Source organism: Podarcis liolepis (genome assembly GCF_965112155.1).
Source record: "Podarcis liolepis genome assembly, chromosome: 8".
In the NCBI taxonomy this organism is placed as follows: Eukaryota; Metazoa; Chordata; class Lepidosauria; order Squamata; family Lacertidae; genus Podarcis; species Podarcis liolepis.
Genome location: NC_139560.1, coordinates 1,658,127 through 1,681,925, shown reverse-complemented (window position 1 = coordinate 1,681,925; position 23,799 = coordinate 1,658,127). Strand labels below are relative to the sequence as shown.

The 23,799-nt window shown below is 49.8% G+C and overlaps 1 protein-coding gene and 1 long non-coding RNA gene across 2 annotated transcripts in view; one reads left to right on the top strand and one right to left on the bottom strand.

Moving 5' to 3' along the window:
• The window catches only part of LOC310713255, a 258,239-nt gene that overhangs the window by 32,865 nt on the left and 201,575 nt on the right, over positions 1-23,799 (bottom strand). The gene's annotated exons all lie outside the window — the stretch shown is intronic.
• On the top strand, positions 962-23,686 carry LOC310713115 (putative flap endonuclease 1 homolog). Its single transcript, XM_083516913.1, has 11 exons — positions 962-1,121; positions 3,582-3,672; positions 7,511-7,613; positions 8,247-8,292; positions 8,465-8,550; positions 8,828-8,961; positions 12,032-12,092; positions 14,111-14,245; positions 15,628-15,779; positions 18,843-18,990; positions 21,627-23,686. The coding sequence occupies exons 1-11, from the start codon at positions 1,040-1,042 to the stop codon at positions 21,690-21,692; spliced, it is 1,104 nt and encodes a 367-aa protein (XP_083373039.1). The 5' UTR covers positions 962-1,039; the 3' UTR covers positions 21,693-23,686.

The following is a 23,799-nucleotide window of genomic DNA, read 5'->3' as shown; positions in this document are numbered from 1 at the left end:
TGCACCGGTTTGCATTGCTCAAAAAACTGCACCGGCTCAGCGGCTGCAGTTAGGAAGTGTCATCCTGAATTACCAAAGATAAAACGTACATTAACACGAGCAGCTCGCTGGGAATAACCCCCCTTCCTCCCCAAAAAAATACGGAGAAAAAGCTGGCGATTGTGCGTTCCTCGGGGCAGGGACCTTTGCCTGGGTCATCTGCATCTCCAACACGGAACAAAAAGGGACCTGCTGCAAAAACATATGAATATTTAAGCTGGGGGTGATCTGGCTACGAGCACAGTTATAATTTTCATTTGTTCGTGCGGTATGCATATTGGTGCTTTTATACCGTCAACCCCCTATGGCCTTCGGATGCAGAGCATTATAGAAATTTATTTAACTTGGTGAAGTACACATTAAAAAACAAAACATAAGAACAGTGCTTTTTTCGGGGGGGACGCAGACCCCTAAACGTTTTGTGAATCTTTGTCCTTTTGTCCATTTACTGTATTTATCTGAACTGTAAAATTGTGATTTTCTTGAGCCAAAATGACAGTATACTGTACCTCTACCTCTAAACATTTTTTTTAGGGAGGGGAGCGCATTGCGTAAAGAATGGTTAGGAGAGTTTCAATGGAAAGCACCGCGCGGCTGCAAGAACAGTACTTTTTTTCTGGGGGAACGCAGACCCCTAAACATTTGGTGAATCTTTGTACTTTTGTCCATTTACTGTATTTATCTGAACTATTAAATTGTGATTTTCTTGAGCTAAAATGACGGTATAACCCTAAACATTTTTTTAGAAAGAAAAAAAGTATTGCGTAAAGAATGGTTTGGAGAGTTTCAATTGGAAAGCACCGCGCGGCTGCAAGAGCGGGGCTCTCTGCACGTGCTCAGAGGCACTCTTGCCGGCAGCTGGGCGCGCCCCTTTCCGGCCCGGGCTCGCTCCCGCTTCCAGCTGGCCGGGCTCCTCCTCCTCCTCCCCGTCCGCCCCGGGGAAGGAAGGGCGGCGGCGGCAGCAGCGCGCAGAGCCGGAGGGGCGCGCAGGGCTCCGGCCATGGGGATCGCCAGGCTGGCCGAGCTGATCCGGGAGGAGGCGCCGGACGCCGTGAGCTCCGTCCAGCTGGAAGACTACCGGGGTGAGCGCTGCCGCCGCCGCCGCCGCCTTTCTGCAGGCATCCCCAAACTCGGTGCGCAATTGTAGTTTTGGAACTACAATTCCCATCATCCCTGACCACCGGTCCTGTTAGCTAGGGATGATGGGAGTTGTAGTCCCAAAACAGCTGGAGGGCTGAGTTTGGGGATGCCTTGTCCCAGAGGATCACGGGCATCTCGGCTGGTTGGGCTGGATGACGACCTTTGGGTCTTTGGTGCAAGTTAAAGCTGGGTGCTCCAGCTGTTTTGGAACTATAATTCCCATCATCCCTGACCACCGGTCCTGTTAGCTAGGGATGATGGGAGTTGTAGTCCCAAAAACAGCTGGAGGGCTGAGTTTGGGGATGCCTGTCCCAGAGGATCGCGGGCATCTCGGCTGGTTGGGCTGGATGACGACCTTTGGGTCTTTGGTGCAAGTTAAAGCTGGGTGCTCCAGCTGTTTTGGAACTATAATTCCCATCATCCCTGACCACCGGTCCTGTTAGCTAGGGATGATGGGAGTTGTAGTCCCAAAAACAGCTGGAGGGCTGAGTTTGGGGATGCCTGTCCCAGAGGATCGCGGGCATCTCGGCCGGTTGGGCTGGATGATGACCTTTGGGTCTTTGGTGCAAGTTAAAGCGGGGGGGGGGGCTCCAGCTGTTTTGGAACTACAGTTCCCGTCATCCCTGACCACCAGTCCTGTTAGCTAGGGATGATGGGAGTTGTAGTCCCAAAAAACAGCTGGAGGGCTGAGTTTGGGGGTGCCTGTCCCAGAGGATCGCGGGCATCTCGGCCGGTTGGGCTGGATGATGACCTTTGGGTCTTTGGTGCAAGTTAAAGCGGGGGGCTCCAGCTGTTTTGGAACTACAGTTCCCATCATCCCTGACCTCTGGTCCTGTTAGCTAGGGATGATGGGAGTTGTAGTCCCAAAACAGCTGGAGGGCTGAGTTTGGGGGATGCCTGTCCCAGAGGATCAAGGGCATTGTAGCCGGTTGGGCAGAGACCTTTGGGTCTCTGGTGCAAGTTAAAGCTTTGCCAGGGTGGGAACAGCATCTCCTTACAAAACTTCTAATGTAATTTGTTGATTACAGTTGCTCTTCAAATAATTCATATACTTCTTCCAATCTTTTGAAAATCTCTGGTCCCGCAGGTTTCGAATGCTTCCTGTCATTTTGTCCAATTTTTTGTAAGGAGAAATATACGAAGCGTTACAAAGTAGAAAAAGAAATATTGGTTATAAGTTTGAAATGTGATAGGGGATATAAGAAATGCATACTGAGAGATTAGATTGGGAAAATTTCAGACATGACTGACGGAAGTAAAAAAAAACTGAATAAGATGGGGAAGTGTGTTTAATTATTGTTGAAAATGGTATGTTAAAAAACTAATAAAAATTATATAAAAAAAGGGAACAGCGTCTCCTGTGCAACTGTGGGAGCTGGAGCCGAACTAGGGAACTCACTGCCGCAGGAACTTGGATGGGTTTAGAAGAGGGTTGGACAAATTCTGGCTCTGCCTGGAGACCGTAAATGCTTCTGAATCCCAGAAACTGCAGGGCTCTTATGCTCAAATCCTGCTTGCTGGCTGAGGCATCTGGTTGGTCACTGTGAGGTCAGGATCTGGACTAAATGGGCCACTGGCCTGATCCGGCAGACTCTTCTTAGGTACTTAGGACCGAGTCTGAGGCTGAATCTGAGCATGTGCAGAGTGCCTTCCCCGCCAGCCGATTCATAGCCCCTCGCTCCTGCACCCAAAACACTCCTCTGTGCTCTGGCTTGGCCATGTGGGGCGCAGAAGCCTCATGTAGGGGGTGCATGGTGCCCGAAGGGAGAAGCGGGTCTGTCTGGGAGTCTGGAGCCAGAATTTCTGACCGATGGGAAGGTATTATTTATTTCGTCTGTTTACATCCCACCACCGTGGGGCTCAGAGTGGGGTCCATGGGGGTTCCCCGTGGCTTTCCTGCCCCCAAGCAGCCCTACTTGTCCTTAGACTGTCTCCTGGAACAAGTATTCCTATTTTATTTTATTTCCTAAAATTTATATTCTGCTTGAAAAGCTTTGTCTGCCGACTTTCCCCATTCCATTCCTAATTTTTATAAACTTCTATGCTGTCACCTCTCTAAAGTCTCCTTTTTCTCAACTAAGATGTCCCAAATGCTTCAGCCTTTCTTCAAAAGGGAGTCTCTCCAGTCCCTCCATCATTTTGGTTCTCTTCTGAATCTTTTCTGCAATCTCCTTTTTGAGGTGAGGCAACCAGAACCATTCCTCTCTGCCTTTCCTTCCTCTCAGCCTAATCCTACCTCACAGGGCCATTATTGTCATGGGGATTAAACAAAGAGCAGCAGAACCATGCATACGCCACCTTGAGCTCCTCAAAAATAAAAATAAAAATGTAGGATAGAAACAGAACAAGCAGATACATACATAGAATAATGATGAAGTTCTTTCCCCTCCTGCTTGGCTCAGGGCGTGTGGTGGCAATGGATGTCTCCGTCGCTTTTTACCAGTTCCGCACGGCTATGCCAAAGATCTTCAACCGCCATGGGGAAAATATCAGGTGAGAAGTTGCAAGCAAGTTTAAAAAAAGAATGTTTGTTGATTTAAAAGCATTTGTAAGCCACTTAATACTAATAAACTGTTGAACTGATTTTATAATGAATTGTTTTTAGAATGCTGTATTATTTTACTGTTGTTAGCCGCTCTGAGCCCGGCTTCAGCTGGGGAGGGTGGGATATAAATAAAATTTTATTATTATTAAAATAAAAAAATTCCTTCCAGTAGCACCTTAAAGACCAACTAAGTTAGTTCTTGGTATGAGCTTTCGTGTGCATGCACACTTCTTCAGATACACACGAAAGCTCATACCAAGAACTAACTTACCGTATTTTTCGCACCATAGGACGCACTTTTCCCGTCTTAAAAACTAAGGGGAAAAGTCTGTGCGTCCTATGGAGCGAATGCAGGGAGGAGGCAGGCAGGAAAAGCCCTCAAGAGCCCCACACAAGCTTCGCGCGGCTCTTGCGGGCTTTTCCCCAAGAGGGAGAAGGGACTGACGCCGCCAGTCAGTCCCTTCTCCCTCCTCTAGAAAAACCTTGCACAACCTCTCCAGCCGGGGGGAGGCTTCGCAAGGCTAAAGAGGAAGCCAGGGCAGCGAGCGCGATCCATCCCGTTCGCTGCCTGGCTTCCCCTTTAGACTTGCGCGCCTCTCCGGGGGTGGGGGGGCTTTGCAAGTCTAAAGGGGAAGCCAGGCAGCAAGCGCGATCCATCCCGTTCGCTGCCTGGCTTCCCCTTTAGACTTGCGCGCCTCTCCGGGGGTGGGGGGGGTGGGGGGCTTCGCAAGTCTAAAGGGGAAGCCAGGCAGCGAACGGGATGGATCGCGCTCGCTGCCTGGCTTCCCCTTTAGACTTGCGCGCCTCTCCGGGGGTGGGGGTGGGGTGGGAGGCTTCGCAAGTCTAAAGGGGAAGCCAGGCAGCAAGCGCGATCCATCCCGTTTGCTGCCTGGCTTCCCCTTTAGACTTGCGCGCCTCTCCGGGGGTGGGGGGGGTGGGGGGCTTCGCAAGTCTAAAGGGGAAGCCAGGCAGCAAACGGGATGGATCGCGCTCGCTGCCTGGCTTCCCCTTTAGACTTGCGCGCCTCTCCGGGGGTGGGGGGGTGGGGGGGGGCTTCGCAAGTCTAAAGGGGAAGCCAGGCAGCAAACGGGATGGATCGCGCTCGCTGCCTGGCTTCCCCTTTAGACTTGCGCGCCTGGGGGGGGGGGGGGAGGAGACTTCGCAAGGCTAAAGAGGAAGCCAGAGCAGGGAACGCGATCCATCCCGTTCGCTGCCTTGGCTTCCTCTTTAGACTTGCGCGCCTGGGGGGGGGGGGGAGAGACTTCGCAAGGCTAAAGAGGAAGCCAGAGCAGGGAACGCGATCCATCCCGTTCGCTGCCTTGGCTTCCTCTTTAGACTTGCGTGCCTCTCCAGGGGGGGGGGGGGGAGGAGGCTTCGCAAAGCCTCCTTCGCAAATCCATCCCACTGCCCTGGCTTCCTCTTTAGCCTTGCGTGCCTCTCCAGCCACAAGAGATCTACCAGAGGTAGATCTTAACCCTTGCCTCACCTGGGAGCTTCTCTGGGCAGGAATTCCCTCAGCTTAAGTGAGGTGGGGGAAGTGTGGCAAGTAGGGGGGTACCTGCCTAGACACTGAAGCCACATGTCTCTCAGATGAAAATTGGGAGTGGGCATTGTGTGAAGTGCCCTGATGGTGTGGGCATTGTGTGAAGTGCTCTGATGGTGTGGGCATTGTGTGAAGTGCCCTGATGGTGTTTCCTGCTTGGCAGGGGGTTGGACTCTATGGCCCTTGTGGTCTATTCCAATTCTATGATTCTATGATTCTAAGTGGCTGTGGATCTCCTGCTGCAGAACTGTAGGACTGTATAGAGTTGGGAGGGCCACCTGAGGGTCATCTAGCCCAGCCCCCTCACAATGTAGGAATCACAGCTAAAGAACGCCAGAGAGATGGTCCCCCAACCGCTGCTTAAAAGCCTCCAGTGGTGGAGACCCCAAACACCTTCCGAGGTCATAGAATTGCAAGGTTGGAAGGGAACCCCAGGAGTCATCTAGTCCAGCCCCGGTGGACAGCGGGCGCAATCCATCCCGTTGTGCAAGACTAAAGATGCTGTGCAAGGCTAAAGAGGAAGCCAGGGCAGTGAGTGCCTGCCCTGGACTGCCTTGTCTTCTTCTTTAGCCGCGCTGGAGAGGTTTAGCTCCTGGCTGGAGAGGTTGCGCGGCTATGGATCCCCTGAGCTATCTTGGCTTCTTTGCTCTTTGGGGCTGGTGGGGGAACCCGGGCTTCCCCCGCAGCCCCAAGAAGCTCTGGGAGAAGCAGACAGGCTGCGCGCAGCCTGTCCGTTGCTCTTTGGGGCTGGGGGGAGGGATAATATTTTTTTCCTTGATTTCCCCCTCTAAAAACTAGGTGCGTCCTGTGGTCCGGTGCGTCCAATAGAGCGAAAAATACGGTAGTTGGTCTTTAAGGTGCTACTGGAAGGAATTTTTTTATTTTGACTATGGCAGACCAACACGGCTACCTATCTGTAACTTTATTATTATTATTATTATAAGTCATGTTTTCTACTTTGATGATCCCTCATAGCCGAGTAAGATAGTCTTCATAAACACGGTTTTAACAATGAGTGCATAAGTGACTGTGGAGGCCAATTCTGGATCCATTCGTCCTTCCTCAGTGGGGACATTGGTTTCTGGGCAGGAGTTGATCACAGTGTGGATTTTCCAAGCATGCCTTCCTCCTAGCATATTTCTCCCTTGCGTCCTGAGTTCGAGTGTCTTCAAAGCCCATGGCACCTTTGGTAAAGGCTGTTCTCCAACAGGAGCGCTCGCAGGCCAGTGTTTCCCAGTTGTCGGTGTTTATACTACATTATTTTAGATTTGCCTTGAGACAGCCTTTAAACCTCTTTTGTTGACCACCAGCATTACGTTTTCTATTTTTAAGTTTGGAATAGAGTAGTTCATGGGTAGGCAAATTAAGGCCCGGGGGCCGGATCCGGCCCAATCGCCTTCTAAATCTGGCCTGCGGACGGTCCGGGAATCAGCGTGTTTTTACATGAGTAGAATGTGTCCTTTTATTTATAATTCGAACCACCGACCTTCTGATTGGGAAGCCCAAGAGGCTCAGTGGTTTAGACCGCATCCCTTACCTTTTACCTTCTAGGCTGCATCAGCAGATGTCTAGTGTACATCCCACCTGAAGTCCTCTGTCTAGTCCTGGGTACATTAGTTTAATATTATTATTATTAACAAGTTGGAAGGTGTGCAGAGCGACCAATATGATAAAGGTTCTGGAAATGAAGCCTTATGAAGAGTGGTTGAAGGAGCCAGGTATGTTTAGCTTGGAGAGGAGGAGACTGAGAGGTGCTAGGATAGTTATCTGAAGGGCTTTCACAGGGAAGAGGGAGCAAGCTTGCTTTCTGCTGCTCCGAAGGGAAGGACTTGAACCCATGGCTTCAAGTTACAAGAAGGGTAGAACTTTCTGATAGTAAGAGCTGTTTGCCAGTGGGACGGACATCCTGAGAAGGTGATGGACTCTCCTCCCTTGGAAGTTTTTAAGCAGAGCTTGGGTGGCCACCCGTCATGGATGCTTGAGCTGAGATTTCTGCATTGCAGGGGGGTCAGACTAGATGACCCCCTGGTCCCTTCCAATTCTATGATTACCCCCACTTCCTCCTGGTCCATTCCACCGTGATGGTGATGCACAACTGCACTGGCAGGGCTTGAGTTTGAGTTCTGCCCAGGTCTCCCTGCTCACCCCCGTCTCCTTTGCATCCCTGCCCCCCTTCCGTGGGGCTGCTTTGCTTCGCCTCCCCTCGGCCCCCTGCTCACACACTGCCTCCTCTTCTGTTCCAGTCCCCTGCAGGGGCTCTTTTACCGGACGATGCATCTCCTGGAAAACGGCGTCAAGCCCGTCTTCGTCTTTGATGGGAAACCCCCAGACCTCAAGGAGAGAGTGGTTCGTAAGAGGGGATCCCGGGTGGGCTAGGAGGGCAAAACCCAAACACTGACCCCCAGGCCTGGCTAGAAGCGCAGGGGGAGAGTCTCACCCGCAAAGGCAGGGATCACATTGACCATGGAGAGAATTAGAAGTCTCTCCCCCCCCATTCACCCCATTTTCCTATTGCGGCCTGACTTTGCAACGTTTCAGGCTGCTGTTAATCTGAAACTGCACATCATCATCATCATCATCATCATTTATTATTTATACCCCGCCCATCTGACTGGGTCTCCCCAGCCACTCTGGGCGGCTTCCAACCAAATAGCAAAAACAATACAGTGTCAGACATTAAAAACTTCCCTAAACAGGGCTGCCTACAGGTGTCTTTTAAAAGTAAAATAGTTGTTTATTGCCTTAACATCTGGTGGGAGGGCGTTCCACAGGGCGGGTGCCACCACCGAAAAGGCCCTCTGCCTGGTTCCCTGTAACTTGGCTTCTCACAATGAGGGAACTGCCAGAAGGCCCTCGGCGCTGGACCTCAGTGTCTGGGCTGAATGATGGGAGTGGAGACGCTCTTTCATTCTCCCCCCATCCAGGAAAGGGAGAAGCAGTTCTGCATAATTCTTCTTTCTGTCTCCGCTCCCCTTGCAGTTGGCGAAACGCGCCGCAGTCTCTGGAGCCAAGAGGAAAGCTGCAGGTACGACTGTCTCAGACTCCCCTAGTTGGGGGTCACTGCCCCTTTTATTGGTGGGCAGTTGGGGCTACGGCAGGGAGAGCCCTGCCCCCAGACCCTCTGAGCCTGGCTTCGGCTGGGGAGGGCGGGATATAAATTAAAATTTATTTTTTATCATTCTTCCTGCGTCTTTCAGATCCTGCCGCGGACGAGCCCCCGCAATGGCTGCTGAGAAAAGACTCCGAGAGGCTGCTGGGTTACTTGGGGGTTCCCTGTGTGCAGGTACACAATGTCTCCTGCGTCTCGGGGTTGGGATAGATGGCCGCCTGGGGTCCCTTCCAACCCTACAAATCTATGCTTCCGTGTTCACATATTTACATCCAATGCAGCATATTTATATACTTATATGCGAGGGAACCTCTCTCTCTCTCTCTCTCTCTCTCTCTCTCTCTCTCTCTCCATAGAATCACAGAACTGTAGAGTTGAAAGGGACCCCTAAGGGTCATCCAGCCTAACCCCCTCTCCCCTCCTGCTCCCCTCCCTTTCCTCTCCCTCTTAGGCGCCAGCTGAGGCAGAAGCGACCTGTGCAGCTCTGGTGAAGTCCGGGCACGCCTGGTGCACAGCCACGGAGGACATGGATGCGCTGCCCTTCGGAAGCTCGCGTCTCCTGCGGCACCTGAACGCCAAGAACAGGTGAGCGTGTCCTGGACGTGAATGGAAGCAGTAAAGACTCTGGGCATGTGCAGAGTGCCTTCCCAGCTACCACAGGTCGGAGGCAGAGAGCCGCTGGGAGGGGTTTCTGGGGAGCAGAGTGTGTCCCTTCCAAGCAAAATCGAGGCCTGAAACTCATTGTGGAAGTATCCTGTTCTCTCTCTCTCTCTTTTTTAAAGCTTGTAACATTGGTTTACTAGTCATTAATATTACTTGTAGATTACAGAACATTTTAAATAGAATAGAAAATAAAATTGTGTCTATGTTCCTACAAGTTTTCTGAAATGCAAATTCATGGGAAACATGAACATGAACATTGACTTCCCTTTAATTCTGAACAATCATGATTACAGATGGGAAACAGTACGCAAGAATATAGAGGAGTTTCTCCCTTTTTATAATGCTGTCTGTACATAATTCTACCTTCGCTTCCCCATCTGCCATCGTCAGTCTTCCTGGGGTCCTTGTTTTCAAAAGTGTTTTTATGTTTTGTTTTTATGCACTAACCTGTTCTCACGGGGGCATTATCTCACACCAGCAGGGGTGGCGCAAGGCGGGTGGGGGAGTGACAAAATGCTGTTTGGCACTCAACGTCTGCGAGAGATGCTATGGCTTTGGTGCCTGCAGGCTTGCTGCTGTCAAAACAGTACACCCGCCGGCTGCTCCACAAAAACTCTGGTTCCCACCAAAAAGATGAAATAAAGTCAAACCGTAAAGGTAAAGGGACCCCTGACCATTAGGTCCAGTTGTGGCCGACTCGGGGGTTGCAGCGCTCATCTCGCTTTACTGGCCGAGGGAGCCGGCGTACAGCTTCCGGGTCATATGGCCAGCATGACTAAGCCGCTTCTGGCGAACCAGAGCAGCGCACGGAAACGCCGTTTACCTTCCCGCCGGAGCGGTACCTATTTATCTACTTGCACTTGCAAGTCCTAGGCTCTGTGGTTTAACAGTTTAACCCACAGCGCCACCCGCGTCCCAAGTAAAAATTCAATGGGGGGGGGGGTGACAATAAATTTTCTGCCCCGGGTACCACCTGACCTTTACACCACTGCCCACCAGACACCCGTTATGGGAAACCCGCAACCAGGATTTGAGCAAAAAAGCCATTCTCTCCTCCTTTGTTTTTCAGCAATTGGTATTCCAAAGCATCACTGCCTCCGATTTTGGAGGCAAAGCAAAGCCGTCCTGGCTAGGAGCCCCTGATAGTCTTGCCCTCCATGAATCTGTCCAGAGCTCTTATAAAAGCCATTCCATCCGGCGCTCATTGCTCCTTCTTGTGGCAGTGAGTTCCACAGTTTAACTGTGCGCGGCACAAAGGAATTCTTTTATCCATCTTGAATTCAGCTTCATTGGCTATCCCGTGAGGTGCTAGCCTTATGAGAGATACTTTTCTGTATCCTGTAATGGTGGCAGATTTTGAAACAGAACCATCCTTGTGTCTCCCCTTTCCGCCTTCTCTGACCCCGTCACAATAGCTGTTTCCTCTCCCAGTTTCTCAACAATCTGAGTTTGGCTTCGTGTTGCAAACATTGGCTTCCTGTTGCTCCTTCCCAAGGTGGCTTACAAATCTACCAGTGATGAAGCCACAAACTCTTACTTGCGTAAACCAGCAAGAACTACAATAGCAGAAGTCGGTAAAACCTTTATTAAAATTGAATAACAGCAGACTGGAATCAAGAAGTTTTTTTTTTAGTGATTTTCTGAAACCCTGCAAAGTCATTACATATATTTCTCGCTCTCCTGGCATGTTAAAAAGTTGGTGAGTCTGTTCCAAGACCCAAAATGGGGATAAGCTGGTGCTTTCTAGGAATGACACCTTTTCATGTGGTGTGTGTAATGAGTAGCTGCTAATAATAATAATAATAATAATAATAATAATAATAATAATAATATTTATACCCCACCCATCTGGCTGGGTTGCCCCAGCTTCCAATACATAGGAACATAATAAAACATTGAACAATACAAACTTCCCGATACAGGGCTGCTGTGGTGGATGGTGCCATTGAATGGGACACGGGGTCATAGAATCATGAAACTGTAGGGACATCAAGGGTCTGTCAGGAGTTCAGCCTACACTCGAGTAGGACCCTAGCAGAGACACATGCCCGACTGGCATGTTCTCTCCCTCCTGGTCGATTGTTCGGGAGCTTCAAAAGCTTTCTTCTGCCCGAACATCACAGCGACCGATGCCAACAGACACTGGCACACTTAAGTATCCGCAGAGTTTGCACATCATGCGTAACAGACCTCAGCAACTTAGCATTTTGGCTAATCTACTTTATTTACATATAAACACACACAGAGCACTGCAAGATGGCTCCCTCTCCCTCTAGCATCAGACGGCAAAGAGAAAAAGAACAAAGGACAAGAGTCCCACTTCACGGAACACAGTAACACAAACATCCTGTTTCCGTCACTTCCCACCCTGTGGAGTCAAAACATATACCGTCATGTGAAAGACAAAAATCCCATGACTGCAATCACGGAGCAGGAATTCTAACAGGGTCATCTAATCCAACCCCCTTCTTTTTTATATAATAATTTTTTAAAAAATAATAATATAAACATATGACAAACATCAATTCAAAATCCAAGTCCTGAGATTACTCTGAATCTCCTGACTTCCCCCATCCCTTCCATGCGTCCTCGTAAAAATAATTACAACTGCATGTCCATATTTATCCAAATATTTTTCTTTCTAAATTGCCCCTAGTTTCCGTTACTTATAAGTGTGATTAAAATCCTGCCAATGTTTTAACCTGCTTGCAATGGTCTTGTATATAAATTATGGACTTTCCCCATTTTTAAAAAAGGTTCTTGTCTTCTCGGTTTCTGAGCTTCCCAGTTAGTTTCGCCATTTCGGCAGAGTCCATCCTCTGGATTTGCCATTCTTCCCTGGTAGAATTCCTCTTCCTTCCGTAGTCCAGCCCCCTTCAGCGCTGGCGTCACAATACAGGAATCTGTGGCCGGCCGTTGTGCAGTGAGAAATCGGCTCAACTTTGCTCCCTGGAGATGTAATGGATTCTATGTGGTTTTTTATCTCCTCTAGAGACCTGGAAGAGATCTCCTTGCCGGTGGTTCTGCAAAAGCTGGGCTTGACGCAAGAGCAGGTGAGGAGAGAGGGGCGTAGCAAGGGGGGCGGTAGGTGCGGCACGCCCCGGGTGTCCCCACTCAGGGGGGTGACAAAATGGCAGGCGGCACTCACTGCGGGGTCTGCAGCGCACCTGAGCAACGCATCTTGGGCGCTTGTGTGCTGGGCTCGGGGGTAACCCAAGAAACGCAGTCCAGGTCCGGTCCAGAATCTAAAGGATCCGACAGTCGGACAGGGTCAAGGCAGGACACGAGGCAGGAAACCAGGCAAGGACAGGTACAGGCAGGATCCGGCATACAGCAATGTAGCTCCCGCAACCTGGGGCGAGGTCCGACAGACTTTTATCTCTGTCAGGGTAATGGCCGGTCCTGATCCCCCGGCGACTCACCTCCCTGTCTCGCCCGAAGGCGAGCGCTCCTCCTGCGAGTACTCAGGTCTCTCCTTCTCTCAGACCTCAGTCTCTGCAGCTTGGGAGACATTGGTGGGTTACTAGACCCAGAGGCCGCCTCAGCCTCCCCTGACCCAACCGGTAGTGGAGCAGCTGTAAGCGATGGCCCAGCTGAAGGCAAGGAGGTCATCCCAGCATCTGGAGCCAGGGCAGGCTCAGGCCCCTGACTCGGCCCAGCTGGTGCTTGTTCCAGGGGAACCTGTGCAGACTGGGACTCTTCAGGATCAGGCCCCAGACTTGGTTCAGATGATGCCTGAGGCAAAGGATCCGGTGCAGACTGAGTCTCCTCTGGTTCCGAGTCCGAGTCCCAGGCCATCACAGCCTGGAGGCCCTACGCTGTCCATCCACTGCCTGCTCCCCCCAAATGTAGGTGGCTGAGGCCCCACGGCACACCCTGCCCCATCCCTATGGGCAGTGTGCCCCTCCATCCCTATGGGTGCCACGTGCCCTGTGTCTGTCGGACTTGCGTTCGACCGAGTGACTCCTCCAGTTGAGTCCTCTGACATGATTAACAACCTGAGCCTCTGATAAGACTCTTTCCCCCGTTACGCAGAGTATCCAGCACAGGGAAGGAATGAGAAATATGAGCTACATGCTAAGAGTTTTATTACTAAGCTACGCAGACAGAAAAGAAATATATCCTCTCTTTGTGAGAGCAGAGAGCAACTCTAAAAACAAAGGAACAGGAAACCAGTAATAGCAACATCCGTCTCCTGTCTTCCGTGAGACTTCCAATAGCCTGGAAGCTCTGGAATGTAAACAGAGTCTTGTGACTCCAAAGCCCTGCACAGCGGCAACAAACAGAAACCAACAGTGCCGTCCCTATGGTGCCTCCCATCCCTCCCTCTGGGCGCCGTGTGCCGTCTCCATGAGTGCCACGACTCCCGCCCCTATGGGCACGCTGTCCTAGATGCCCGATAGGCTTCCTCCGCCACTGTGAGGAGAGGCTGGTTCTGCAGAAGCAGAACTGGGAGCAGAACTGGGAGCACATTTGAAGGTGACTCGGAAACTGCAACTAATCCAGAATGCGGCAGCTAGACTGGGGACTGGGAGCGGCTGCCGACACCATGTAACACCGGTCTTGAAAGACGTAAACTGGCTCCCAGCACGTTTCTGAGCACAATTCAAAGTGCTGGTGCTGACCTTGAAAGCCCTAAACTGCCTCGGTCCAGAATACCTGAAGGAGCGTCTCCACCCCCATCATTCTGCCCGGACACTGAGGTCCAGCGCTGAGGGCCTTCTGGCGGTTCCCTCCCTGCAAGAAGCCAAGTTACAGGGAACCAGTCAGAGGGCCTTCTCGGTAGTGGCACCTGCCCTGTGGAACTCCCTCCCACCAGATGTCAAAGAGTTAAACAACTAGCAGACTTTTAGAAGACATCTGAAGGCAGCCCTGTTTAGGGAAGCTTTTAATGTTTAATAGGTTATTGTATTTTAGTGTTTTATTGGAAGCCGCCCAGAGTGGCTGGGGAAACCCGGCCAGATGGGCGGGGTATAAATAATAAATTATTATTATTATTATTCTGCTGTGTTGTGTGACGCTGGTGTCTTCCTCCCTCCTCTCCCCATCCCTGCGCCTTTCCTGAATACAGTTTGTGGACCTCTGCATCCTGCTGGGCTGTGATTACTGCGAAAAGATCCGGGGTCTGGGCCCCAAGAAGGCCTTGCCGCTGCTGCGGCAACACGGGAGCATTGAGCAGGTCCTGCGCTCTGCCTGCAGTGCTCAGGTATGTTGTTGTTGTTTAGTCATGTCCGACTCTTCGTGTGCCCCTGGACCAGAGCATGCCAGGCCCTCCTGTCTTCCACTGCCTCCCGCAGTTTGGTCAAATTCATGTTTGTAGCTTTGAGAACACTGTCCCACCATCTCGTCCTCTGTCGTCCCCTTCTCCTTGTGCCCTCCATCTTTCCCAACATCAGGGTCTTTTCCAGGGAGTCTTCTCTTCTCAGGAGGTGGCCAAAGTATTGGAGCCTCAGCTTCAGGATCTGTCCTTCCAGTGAGCACTCAGGGCTGATTTCCTTCAGAATGGAGAGGTTTGATCTTCTTGCAGTCCATGGGACTCTCAAGAGTCTCCTCCAGCACCATAACTCAAAAGCATCCATTCTTCAGCGATCAGCCTTCTTTATGGTCCAGCTCTCACTTCCATACATCACTACTGGGAAAACCAGAGCTTTGACTATACGGACCTTTGTTGGGTGCTCAGGTATTATTATAATAATAATAATTTCCAGAGGCAGCCTCGCTTCTGGATCTCCGTTGCTAGGAACCCCAGGAGGGGAGAGGGCTGATCTTATGCCCGGATCCTCCTTGCAAGTTTCTCCAAGGCAGGGTGCTGTACCAGATGCAGAGGCAGTTTTAGGGTGGCGCAACCGGTGCGCCCACACTGGGCGCCACACGGCAGGAGGCAACACCAGTGCTGTAGTGCGAGAGGGGTGCCAAAACTTAGCGATACACTGGGTGCCTCTGTAATTTGAAAGCTCAAAGTCAGCTAGACGGGCCGCCGGCCTGATCCTGCGCACTCTTCTTTATGTTCTTAAGATGGTTCCTGTAGCTCAGGGTTCAGCAAACTTTTTCAGCAGGGGGCCGGTCCACTGTCCCTCAGACCTTGTGGGGGGCCAGAATATATTTTTTTGGGGGAAATGAACGAATATGCCCCACAAATAACCCAGAGATGCATTTTAAATAAAAGCACACATTCTACTCGTGTAAAAACACCAGGCAGGCCCCACAAATAACCCAGAGGTGCATTTTAGAAGACATCTGAATGCAGCCCTGTTCAGGGAAGTTTTTAATGTGTGACATTCTAATGTATTTTAAATCTTTCTTGGAAGCAGCCCAGAGTGGCTGGGGAAACCCAGCCAGATGGGCAGGGTACAAATAAATAAATTATTATTATTAATAAAAGTGCACATTCTACTAATGTAAAAGCACGCTGATTCCCGAACCATCCACGGGCCAGATTGAGAAGGCGATTGGGCCGGATCCGGCCCCCGGGCCTGAATTTGCCTCCCCATGTGTGTATCTGCTGCAGGCTGCAGCTCAGGGTTGATGGGCGAAGGGCAGGTAACTTTCTTTCTTACAGGTTAATGCTGAAAATCCTACTCTTTGCAGAAGCACCCGTTGCCTGAAAACTGGCCCTTGGAAGAGACCCGGCGGCTCTTCCTGGACCCCGAGGTGGCCGAGCCGAGCCAAGTGGTGCTAGAGTGGCGGGAGCCAGATGAGGAGGGGCTGCTGCAATTCCTGGCACATGAGAAGCACATGGCGTGAGTAGTGGTGTGAAATTCTCGAGCATGATCTATTGGAGAATATTTGCAATTAATGAGAATATTAGAGAATTTTCATTTAAAACAGAATATTCATTTTAGCGCATTGAAAATGATAGCGTTTTAATGCATTGAAAATGATATAATTAGTTAATATACATGTTTATTCATGGGTAAACATGTTCAGATGGCAACCAAAGACTGTACAGATACTTTTATTCAATGGGGCAAGGCAGTGAATTCACATTCTTTGATTTTCTCCACCTGTAGCTCACATTTCAGAACTGCCAATAGTGAATGACACAATGCCCAGTAATGTAACTGGATTTAAAAAAATAAAATCATTATTCATTCCTTACACTGGCAATATCACAGCTTGACTTATTATTTACTAGATTTTTTAAAACGTGGGTTGTAAAACTGGTTCTTACATTAGAATTTACAGTTTGTGGAGAATGTTCTCCGGAGAATTTCCTAGCAGGGAATATTCTCGAGGATATTCTCCGGAGGGTATTCTCACCTCACATCACAAGGCGCGAGTGTGGCTGCTCTTGCAAGATGCTTGTTTGGCTAATAATAATAATGATAATAATAATAATTTATTTATATCCCGCCCATCTGGGCCACTCTGAGTGGCTTCCAACAAAACACTAAAATACAATAACCTATTAAGCATTAAAAGCTTCCCTTCAAATGTCTTCTAAAAGTCAGGTAGTTATTTTTCTCTTTGGCATCTGGTGGGAGGGCGTTCCACAGGGCGGGTGCCACTACCGAGAAGGCCCTCTGTCTGGTTCCCTGTAGCTTCACTTCTTGCAGGGAGGGAACCACCAGAAGGCCCTTGGCGCTGGATCTCAATGTCTGGGCTGAACGATGGGGGTGGAGACCCTCCTTCAGGTCTACTGGGCCTTTGAGGCCATTTAGGGCTTTCAAGGTCAGCACCAACACTTTGAATTGTGCTTGGAAACGTACTGGGAGCCAATGAAGGTCTTTCAAGACCAGTGTTATATGGTCTCGGTGGCCGCCCCCAGTCACCAGTCTAGCTGCCGCATTTTGGATTAGTTGTAGTTTCTGGGTCACCTTCAAAGGTAGCCCCATGTAGAGCGCATTGCAGTACTCCAAGCGGGAGATAACTAGAGCATGCACCACTCTGGCGAGACAGGATAGGGCAGGTAGGGTCTCATCCTGCGTACCAGATGGAGCTGGTAAACAGCTGCCCCGGACACAGAATTGACCTGCGCCTCCATGGACAGCTGTGAGTCCAGAATGACTCCCAGGCTGCGCACCTGGTCCTTCAGGACCGGCGTTTTGTGGTCTTGGCATAGCAAAGGATGGAGCGAAGGGACCATATGTTTCTGGACTGCAACTCTCATCAGCCAGCACAGCTTTCTGCTTTTGCACATGCCCCGATCTGCGAAAAAGGCCAGTCTATTCTTTGGCCACTTTTCCTAGCCTTCCCCTCTATTTCCCTTGAATCTGCCGCCTTTCTTTCTCAGATGGCGGTGGTCTTTCCTTCCTTGGAGGTTTCTAAGCAGAGGTGGGATGGCCACTGGTCATGGATCCTTTAGCTGAGATTCCTGCATTTCAGGGGGTTGGACTAAAAAGCCCATTGGGTGGAGAAATAGGAACAACAATACATATGTGGTGGAGGTGTGAGGAAATTAAGAAATTTTGGATAGTAGTACATGAAGAACTAAAGAAGATGTTGAAAATATCAATAACAAAGAAACCAGAGGCATATCTTCTTGGATTGATAGATGATGAGATACCACGGGGTTAAAAAAGAATTTTTCTATATGCAAGTACAGCTGCTAGAATAGTGATTGCTGCTAGGGGGAAGTCACAAACCATACCCACAAAGGAGGAACGGATTTGTAAACTAAATGAATATTTAATTTTGGCAAAATTAACTGCTATAATAAGAAATCAGTCGAATCAAAAATTAAAAACGAAGTGGAAATGTTTTCATAGAATCATAGAATCATAGAGTTGGAAGAGACCCCAAGGGCCATCGAGTCCAACCCCCTGCCAAGCAGGAAACACCATCAGAGCACTCCTGACATATGGTTGTCAAGCCTCTGCTTAAAGACCTCCAAAGTAGGAGACTCCACCACACTCCTTGGCAGCAAATTCCACTGTCAAACAGCTCTTACTGTCAAACAGTCAGGAAGTTCTTTCTAATGTTTAGGTGGAATCTTCTTTCTTGTAGTTTGGATCCATTGCTCCGTGTCCGCTTCTCTGGAGCAGCAGAAAACAACCTTTCTCCCTCCTCTATGTGACATCCTTTTATATATTTGAACATGTCTATCATATCACCCCTTAACCTCTTCTTCTCCAGGCTAAACATGCCCAGCTCCCTTAGCCGTTCCTCATAAGGCATCGTTTCCAGGCCTTTGACCATTTTGGTTGCCCTCCTCTGGACACGTTCCAGTTTGTCAGTGTCCTTCTTGAACTGTGGTGCCCAGAACTGGACACACTACTCCAGGTGAGGTCTGACCAGAGCAGAATACAGTGGCACTATTACTTCCCTTGATCTAGATGCTATACTCCTATTGATGCAGCCCAGAATTGCATTGGCTTTTTTAGCTGCTGCGTCACACTGTTGGCTCATGTCAAGTTTGTGGTCAACCAAGACTCCTAGATCCTTTTCACATGTACTGCTCTCAAGCCAGGTTTTGATGAATATATGGCAAAATATTGCTCAAAAAAGATGCGCTAACATGCCTAGATTAAAATGCGAAGTACTGGATGGAAGAAAAATAAGTAAGGAAAGATAATAAGAATGTATAGATGATTTGAGAAGGTTGTAGAATGCAAAGATTATTGTAAATTGTATAATGTGGAGAAAATCGAGTGGGGGTTGGGGGAAGTGGGAGGAAGGAGAAAAGAATAATATGATGGATTGAGGAAATGGAAATGGATGGGGGGATCGGGAGGAAATGGTGTTGGCTTTGGTATATCTGTATTATCTGTGAAAACAAATGATAATAATAATAAAAGTTAGAAAGAAAAAACCCATCGGGTTCAATTCTGTGATACTCTTTGACCTAAGCGCCTGCTTCACAGCAAGCGCCGGGTTCGCAGCCGACTGGAGAAGTGGCGGGCCGCTTGCCTGAAGAGAGCCCAGCCCCAGTCGCCTGGCCCCGTGACGAAGGGCAGCAAGAAGCAGCAGAGGATGGTGGAGTTCTTCCAGGTCAAGAAGCGGCCGCGCAAGGTGAGGAGGAGAGGGAGGAGTTGCCCCTGGACCTTTGCAAGCCCAAAAGAGGGATGGAGGGAGGGAGGGATGGATGGATGGGTGAGGCAAAGGGATGGCCAGAGGGGTCACTGTCAGTGCTGTGATGGAGCAAAATAGCCTAAATTCTTCCCCCAAACGGGTGCTCTGAATCGGCTCTGGGTCTTTTTTGGTGGTGAACTCACTGAAAGAGTCAGCTCAGCATTCAGTGGCAGGCAGGGGGGCATAATTGGTTGGAAGGAGGAACAAAATGGCTGGGAGGTCTTGGTGGGGTTACGCTTCCTCTGAAGGAGCAGGTTCGTAGCTTGGGGGTACAGTCATACCTCATGTTACGTTTGCTTCAGGTTGCGCGTTTTCAGGTTGTGTCCCGCAACGACCCGGCAGTAACATAACGGGTTGCTTCTGGGTTTCACCCCTCGCGCATGCGCAGACACGCAAAACGATGTCACGCTCAGAAGTGGTGAATTACGACCTGCGTATGTGCAGATGCTGGTTGTGTTCTTTTCAGGTTGCGAACGGGCCTCCGGAACAAATCCCATTCGCAACCAGAGGTACCACTGTACTCCTGGGTCCTTTGCTGTCACTTGAGGCTCAGGTGGCCTCAGTGGCCCGGAGTGCCTTTCATCAGCTTCGGCTGGTGGCCCAGCTACGCCCCTATCCGGACAGGGATAGCCTAACTACTGTTGTCTATGCTCTGGTGACCTCAAGGTTAGATTACTGCAATGTGTTATACGTAGGGCTGCCTCTGAAGATGGTTCGGAAACTTCAGCGGCCAGGTAGCTCACTGGAGAAAGATGGTTTGAGCATATTACATTTATCCTGGTCCGACTGCACTGGCTACTACATTGGTACCTCAGGTTACAGCAGCTTCAGGTTACAGACATTTCAGGTTACAGACTCTGCTAACCCAGAAATAGTACCTCAGGTTAAGAACTTTGCTTCAGGATGAGAACAGAAATCGTGCTCCGGCAGTGCAGCAGCAGCAGGAGGCCCCATTAGCTAAAGTGCTTCAGGTTAAGAACAGTTTCAGGTTAAGAGCAAACCTCCAGAATTAATTAAGTTCTTAACCCGAGGTACCACTGTAATTAGTTTCCAGGCTCAATTCAAAGTGTTGGTTTTGCCCTATAGAGCCTTAAATGGCTCAGGACCGCAATACCTCAAGGACCGCCTCTTCCCATATGAACCTACCCGGACCCTGAGATCATCTTCCGAGGCCCTCCTTCGTGTGCCCCCTCCTCGAGAGGTCCGGAGGGTGGCAACACGAGAACGGGGCCTTCTCTGCAGTGGCTCCCTGTCTGTGGAATGCTCTCCCCAGAGAAGTTCTCCTGGCACCTTCATTATACACCTTTAGGCACCAGGCAAAAACGTTCCTTTTTAACCAGGCCTTTGGTTTGTTTTTTTTTTTAATAATATTTTTATTAGTAATTTCAACATCACACCAGGCCTTTGGTTGATCTGTTTCATATCCTATACCCTTTTAAAATGTGGCTCTTTTCAGGGTGGGAGAACTTGTTATTTCGTTGTTGTTTTTATTCTGAATATATATGTTGTGATCTTTTCTGTGAAACGCCCTGAGACCTCCGGTATATAAACTCAATTAAAAACAAAAACCAACTAACCACCAAACCATCATTGCGATGCTGTTCTGTGTCTGCAGTATGTATTTTTAGAGAGCTGGGTGAGGTTCTGGTCGGCTCTGAAAGAGATATTGCAGAGGGTGAGATATTATAATAATAATAATAATAATAATAATAATAATAATAATAATAATAATAATTTATTTGTACCCCGCTCATCTGGCTGGGTTTCCCCAACCACTCTGGGCAGCTTCCAACAAAGATTAAAAATACATTAAAATGTCACCCATTAAAAACTTCCCTGAACCAGACTGCCTTCAGATGTCTTCTATAAGTCTGGTACTTGTTTTTCTCTTTGATATCTGGTGGGAGGGCGTTCCACAGGGCAGGCGCCACCACCGAGAAGGCCCTCTGCCTGGTTCCTTGTAACTTTGCTTCTTGCAGGGAGGGAACCGCCAGAAGGCCTTTGTCAATGGACCTCAGTGTCTGGGCAGAATGATGGAGGTGAAGACGCTCCTTCAGGTCTACTGGGCTGAGGCCATTTATTTCCTTGACATCTGATGTGAGGGCATCCCACAGGGGGGGTGCCCCCACCGAGAAGGCCCTCTGCCTGGTTCCCTGTAACCTTACTTCTTGCAATGAGGGAACCGCCAGAAGGCCCTCGGAGCTGGACCTTCATGTCTGGGCAGAACGATGGGGGTGGAGACACTCCTTCAGGTCTACTGGGCCTTTGAGGCCGTTTAGGGCTTTCAAGGTCAGCACCAACACTTTGAATTGTGCTTGGAAACATACAGTGTTTCGCTGTGTTGTTATCTTCCTTAATGGATTGTGCAAACCCCTATTCTTAATGCAATTTGTAGATTGGCATACACCGGGGGTGTGTGTGGGGGGGTTGACCCTAAGAAGTTTGGGAGTCTGCTCCAAGGTGTCCTGGGCATCAATAGAAGTAATTATGGCATGCTTTGTCCTGTGAGTTCCTGTCAAAAATGCCTCATGGCTGAGTTGTGCTCCTCATTCTGACTTGGCTGTTCTTCTCCGCAGATACCGAAACCTGGCAGGAAGAAGATGAAGACCCAGGAACAGCCAGGAACGGCAGTGGAGACTTGAGCAAATAGCTCCCTTTTTCCGCTGGCTTGCAAGGGCCGCACTCCAGGAAGTCTTTGGAAGGTGTTACCTGGCTGTTCAGGCTTGCTGGCACCCTCAACATTTCATTTCATTCATTTAACAACATTCGTATGCCCCTAAATTCTCAGATCACAGTGATCTTCAGGAAACTGGACTCCTTCTTTCATTCTCTGAGCAGGTGGCTGTCTGCCCTTTGACATTTCCCTTTCCCTTGCTGTCTTTCGTACCAGACTCCTGCCATTGGCATTTTCAAGTTTTCTTCATTGCTTCTGTGTCCCCATTACAGCCTGCCTGGTCCGTGGTGCCCTCTCCACTTCTTATAAACCTGCAGGAAGATTCCTTCCCTCGGCCGCTTTCTCATATTACAGAAATAAGCCAATTCAAGGAGTCGCTGCAGACAGAGGTGTCATTCTGAATTCTGGCTGCTGTCCATTCTGTGGTTGTTTGAGGCATGCAGTGTGTTGGGTCAAAGGTGGAGAGGACGGACAAGAACAGGATTCTGGACAGCTCCAGCGGGCTCTTGTGAAAGTTTGTTGGGTCATGTATCTTCTGACTCACTGAATCTGCTGCAATAAATTTGATTTATTGCCACTCCGACAAACTTCCAATGGCGCCTACACACTTCTACTCCGTGCGCAACCACTCTCTCCAGTTGCCGGATAATAGCAGAGTTCACACGCAGCAGCAAATGGCTTCTCCATGTCGATGTGGTGTCCTCAGTAACGCAGCTCGACACCTGTGCTTCTAATCCAAAACTCTTTATTTAAAGGTAAAGGTAAAGGGACCCCTGACCGTTAGGTCCAGTTGTGGCCGACTCTGGGGTTGCGGCGCTCATCTCGCTTTATTGGCCGAGGGAGCCAGCGTACAGCTTCCGGGTCATGTGGCCAGCATGACTAAGCCGCTTCTGGCGAACCAGAGCAGCGCATGGAAATGCCGTTTACCTTCCCGCTGGAGCGGTACCTATTTATCTACTTGCACTTTGACGTGCTTTCGAACTGCTAGGTTGGCAGGAGCAGGGACCGAGCAACGGGAGCTCACCCCGTCGTGGGGATTTGAACCGCCGACCTTCTGATCGGCGAGTCCTAGGCTCTGTGGTTTAACCCACAGCGCCACCGGATAATAGCGGAGTTCACACGCAGCAGCAAATGGCTTGTCCGTGTCGACGGGGTGTCCTGCTCGACACCAGTGCTTCTAATCCAAAACTCTTTGCTTAGTAGCGCTCAAAACAGAAAAGAAAACCTGCAGAACCTAGCTGCATGTTCGCAGCTCTCTGCCTCTTAACGAAAACTACACGACCTTGCTAACGAAGCACGGATTATGTGGGCAGTGCACCCAGTTGATAAGAACGCTCCTGGAGTGTTAACTCCTGACAGTCCAGAACCATAACAGCTCTGCTGCCTGAAATGTCCTGCTCTGCAGGGAGCGAGCGCCAGCGGAAGCCTAGCCTTACGCAGGCAGCCAAGAACGATTGGCAAGGGCTCCTTCTCTGAGCCCGAGGAGGGTGGCAAGGCTGTGCCCTCCAGCTCGAAGGGTCCCAGATAAAGGTAATGTTCCCCATCCCCGGGGAAGCAGCTTGGACCGAGGGCACAGAATTGTAGATGTGGAAGGGACCCCTAAGGCTCATCTAGTCTAAGCCCCCTGCAATACAAGAACCACAAGCCACTGGACTCTGGGTCTCCTGCCCCTTATCTCCTATTTTCTAAATTTACATTTCCTTTTTTTTTTACTTTGCTTCCAGGGTGGTTTTCCTTCAAAAAGTCAGCCTCAATCTGCCACTATACATACATATGCGTCACAGGCAAGTGCTGGGAGCATTTGAAGGACCTAGCAACGTCCTTGGCCTGCAAAGTCCTGACACAAACTGGATTTTTTTGCAAACCAGTTTACCTCCTGTTACCTGCTTGTCCCGCACAGCTGTTACTCTCTGCGCTGCCGTTCCGGCGTTTTACAATAAACAAATCCCTGTTTTACCCTAATTGAAACCTGGTGGTATTTTGCTCATGCCTCTTGGGAATTAAAGGGTGCAGCATTAACTCCCGTGGAGCACTGTGGGTCCAGGACCCTGGAATATTATGCCTCCAGGCTGAGA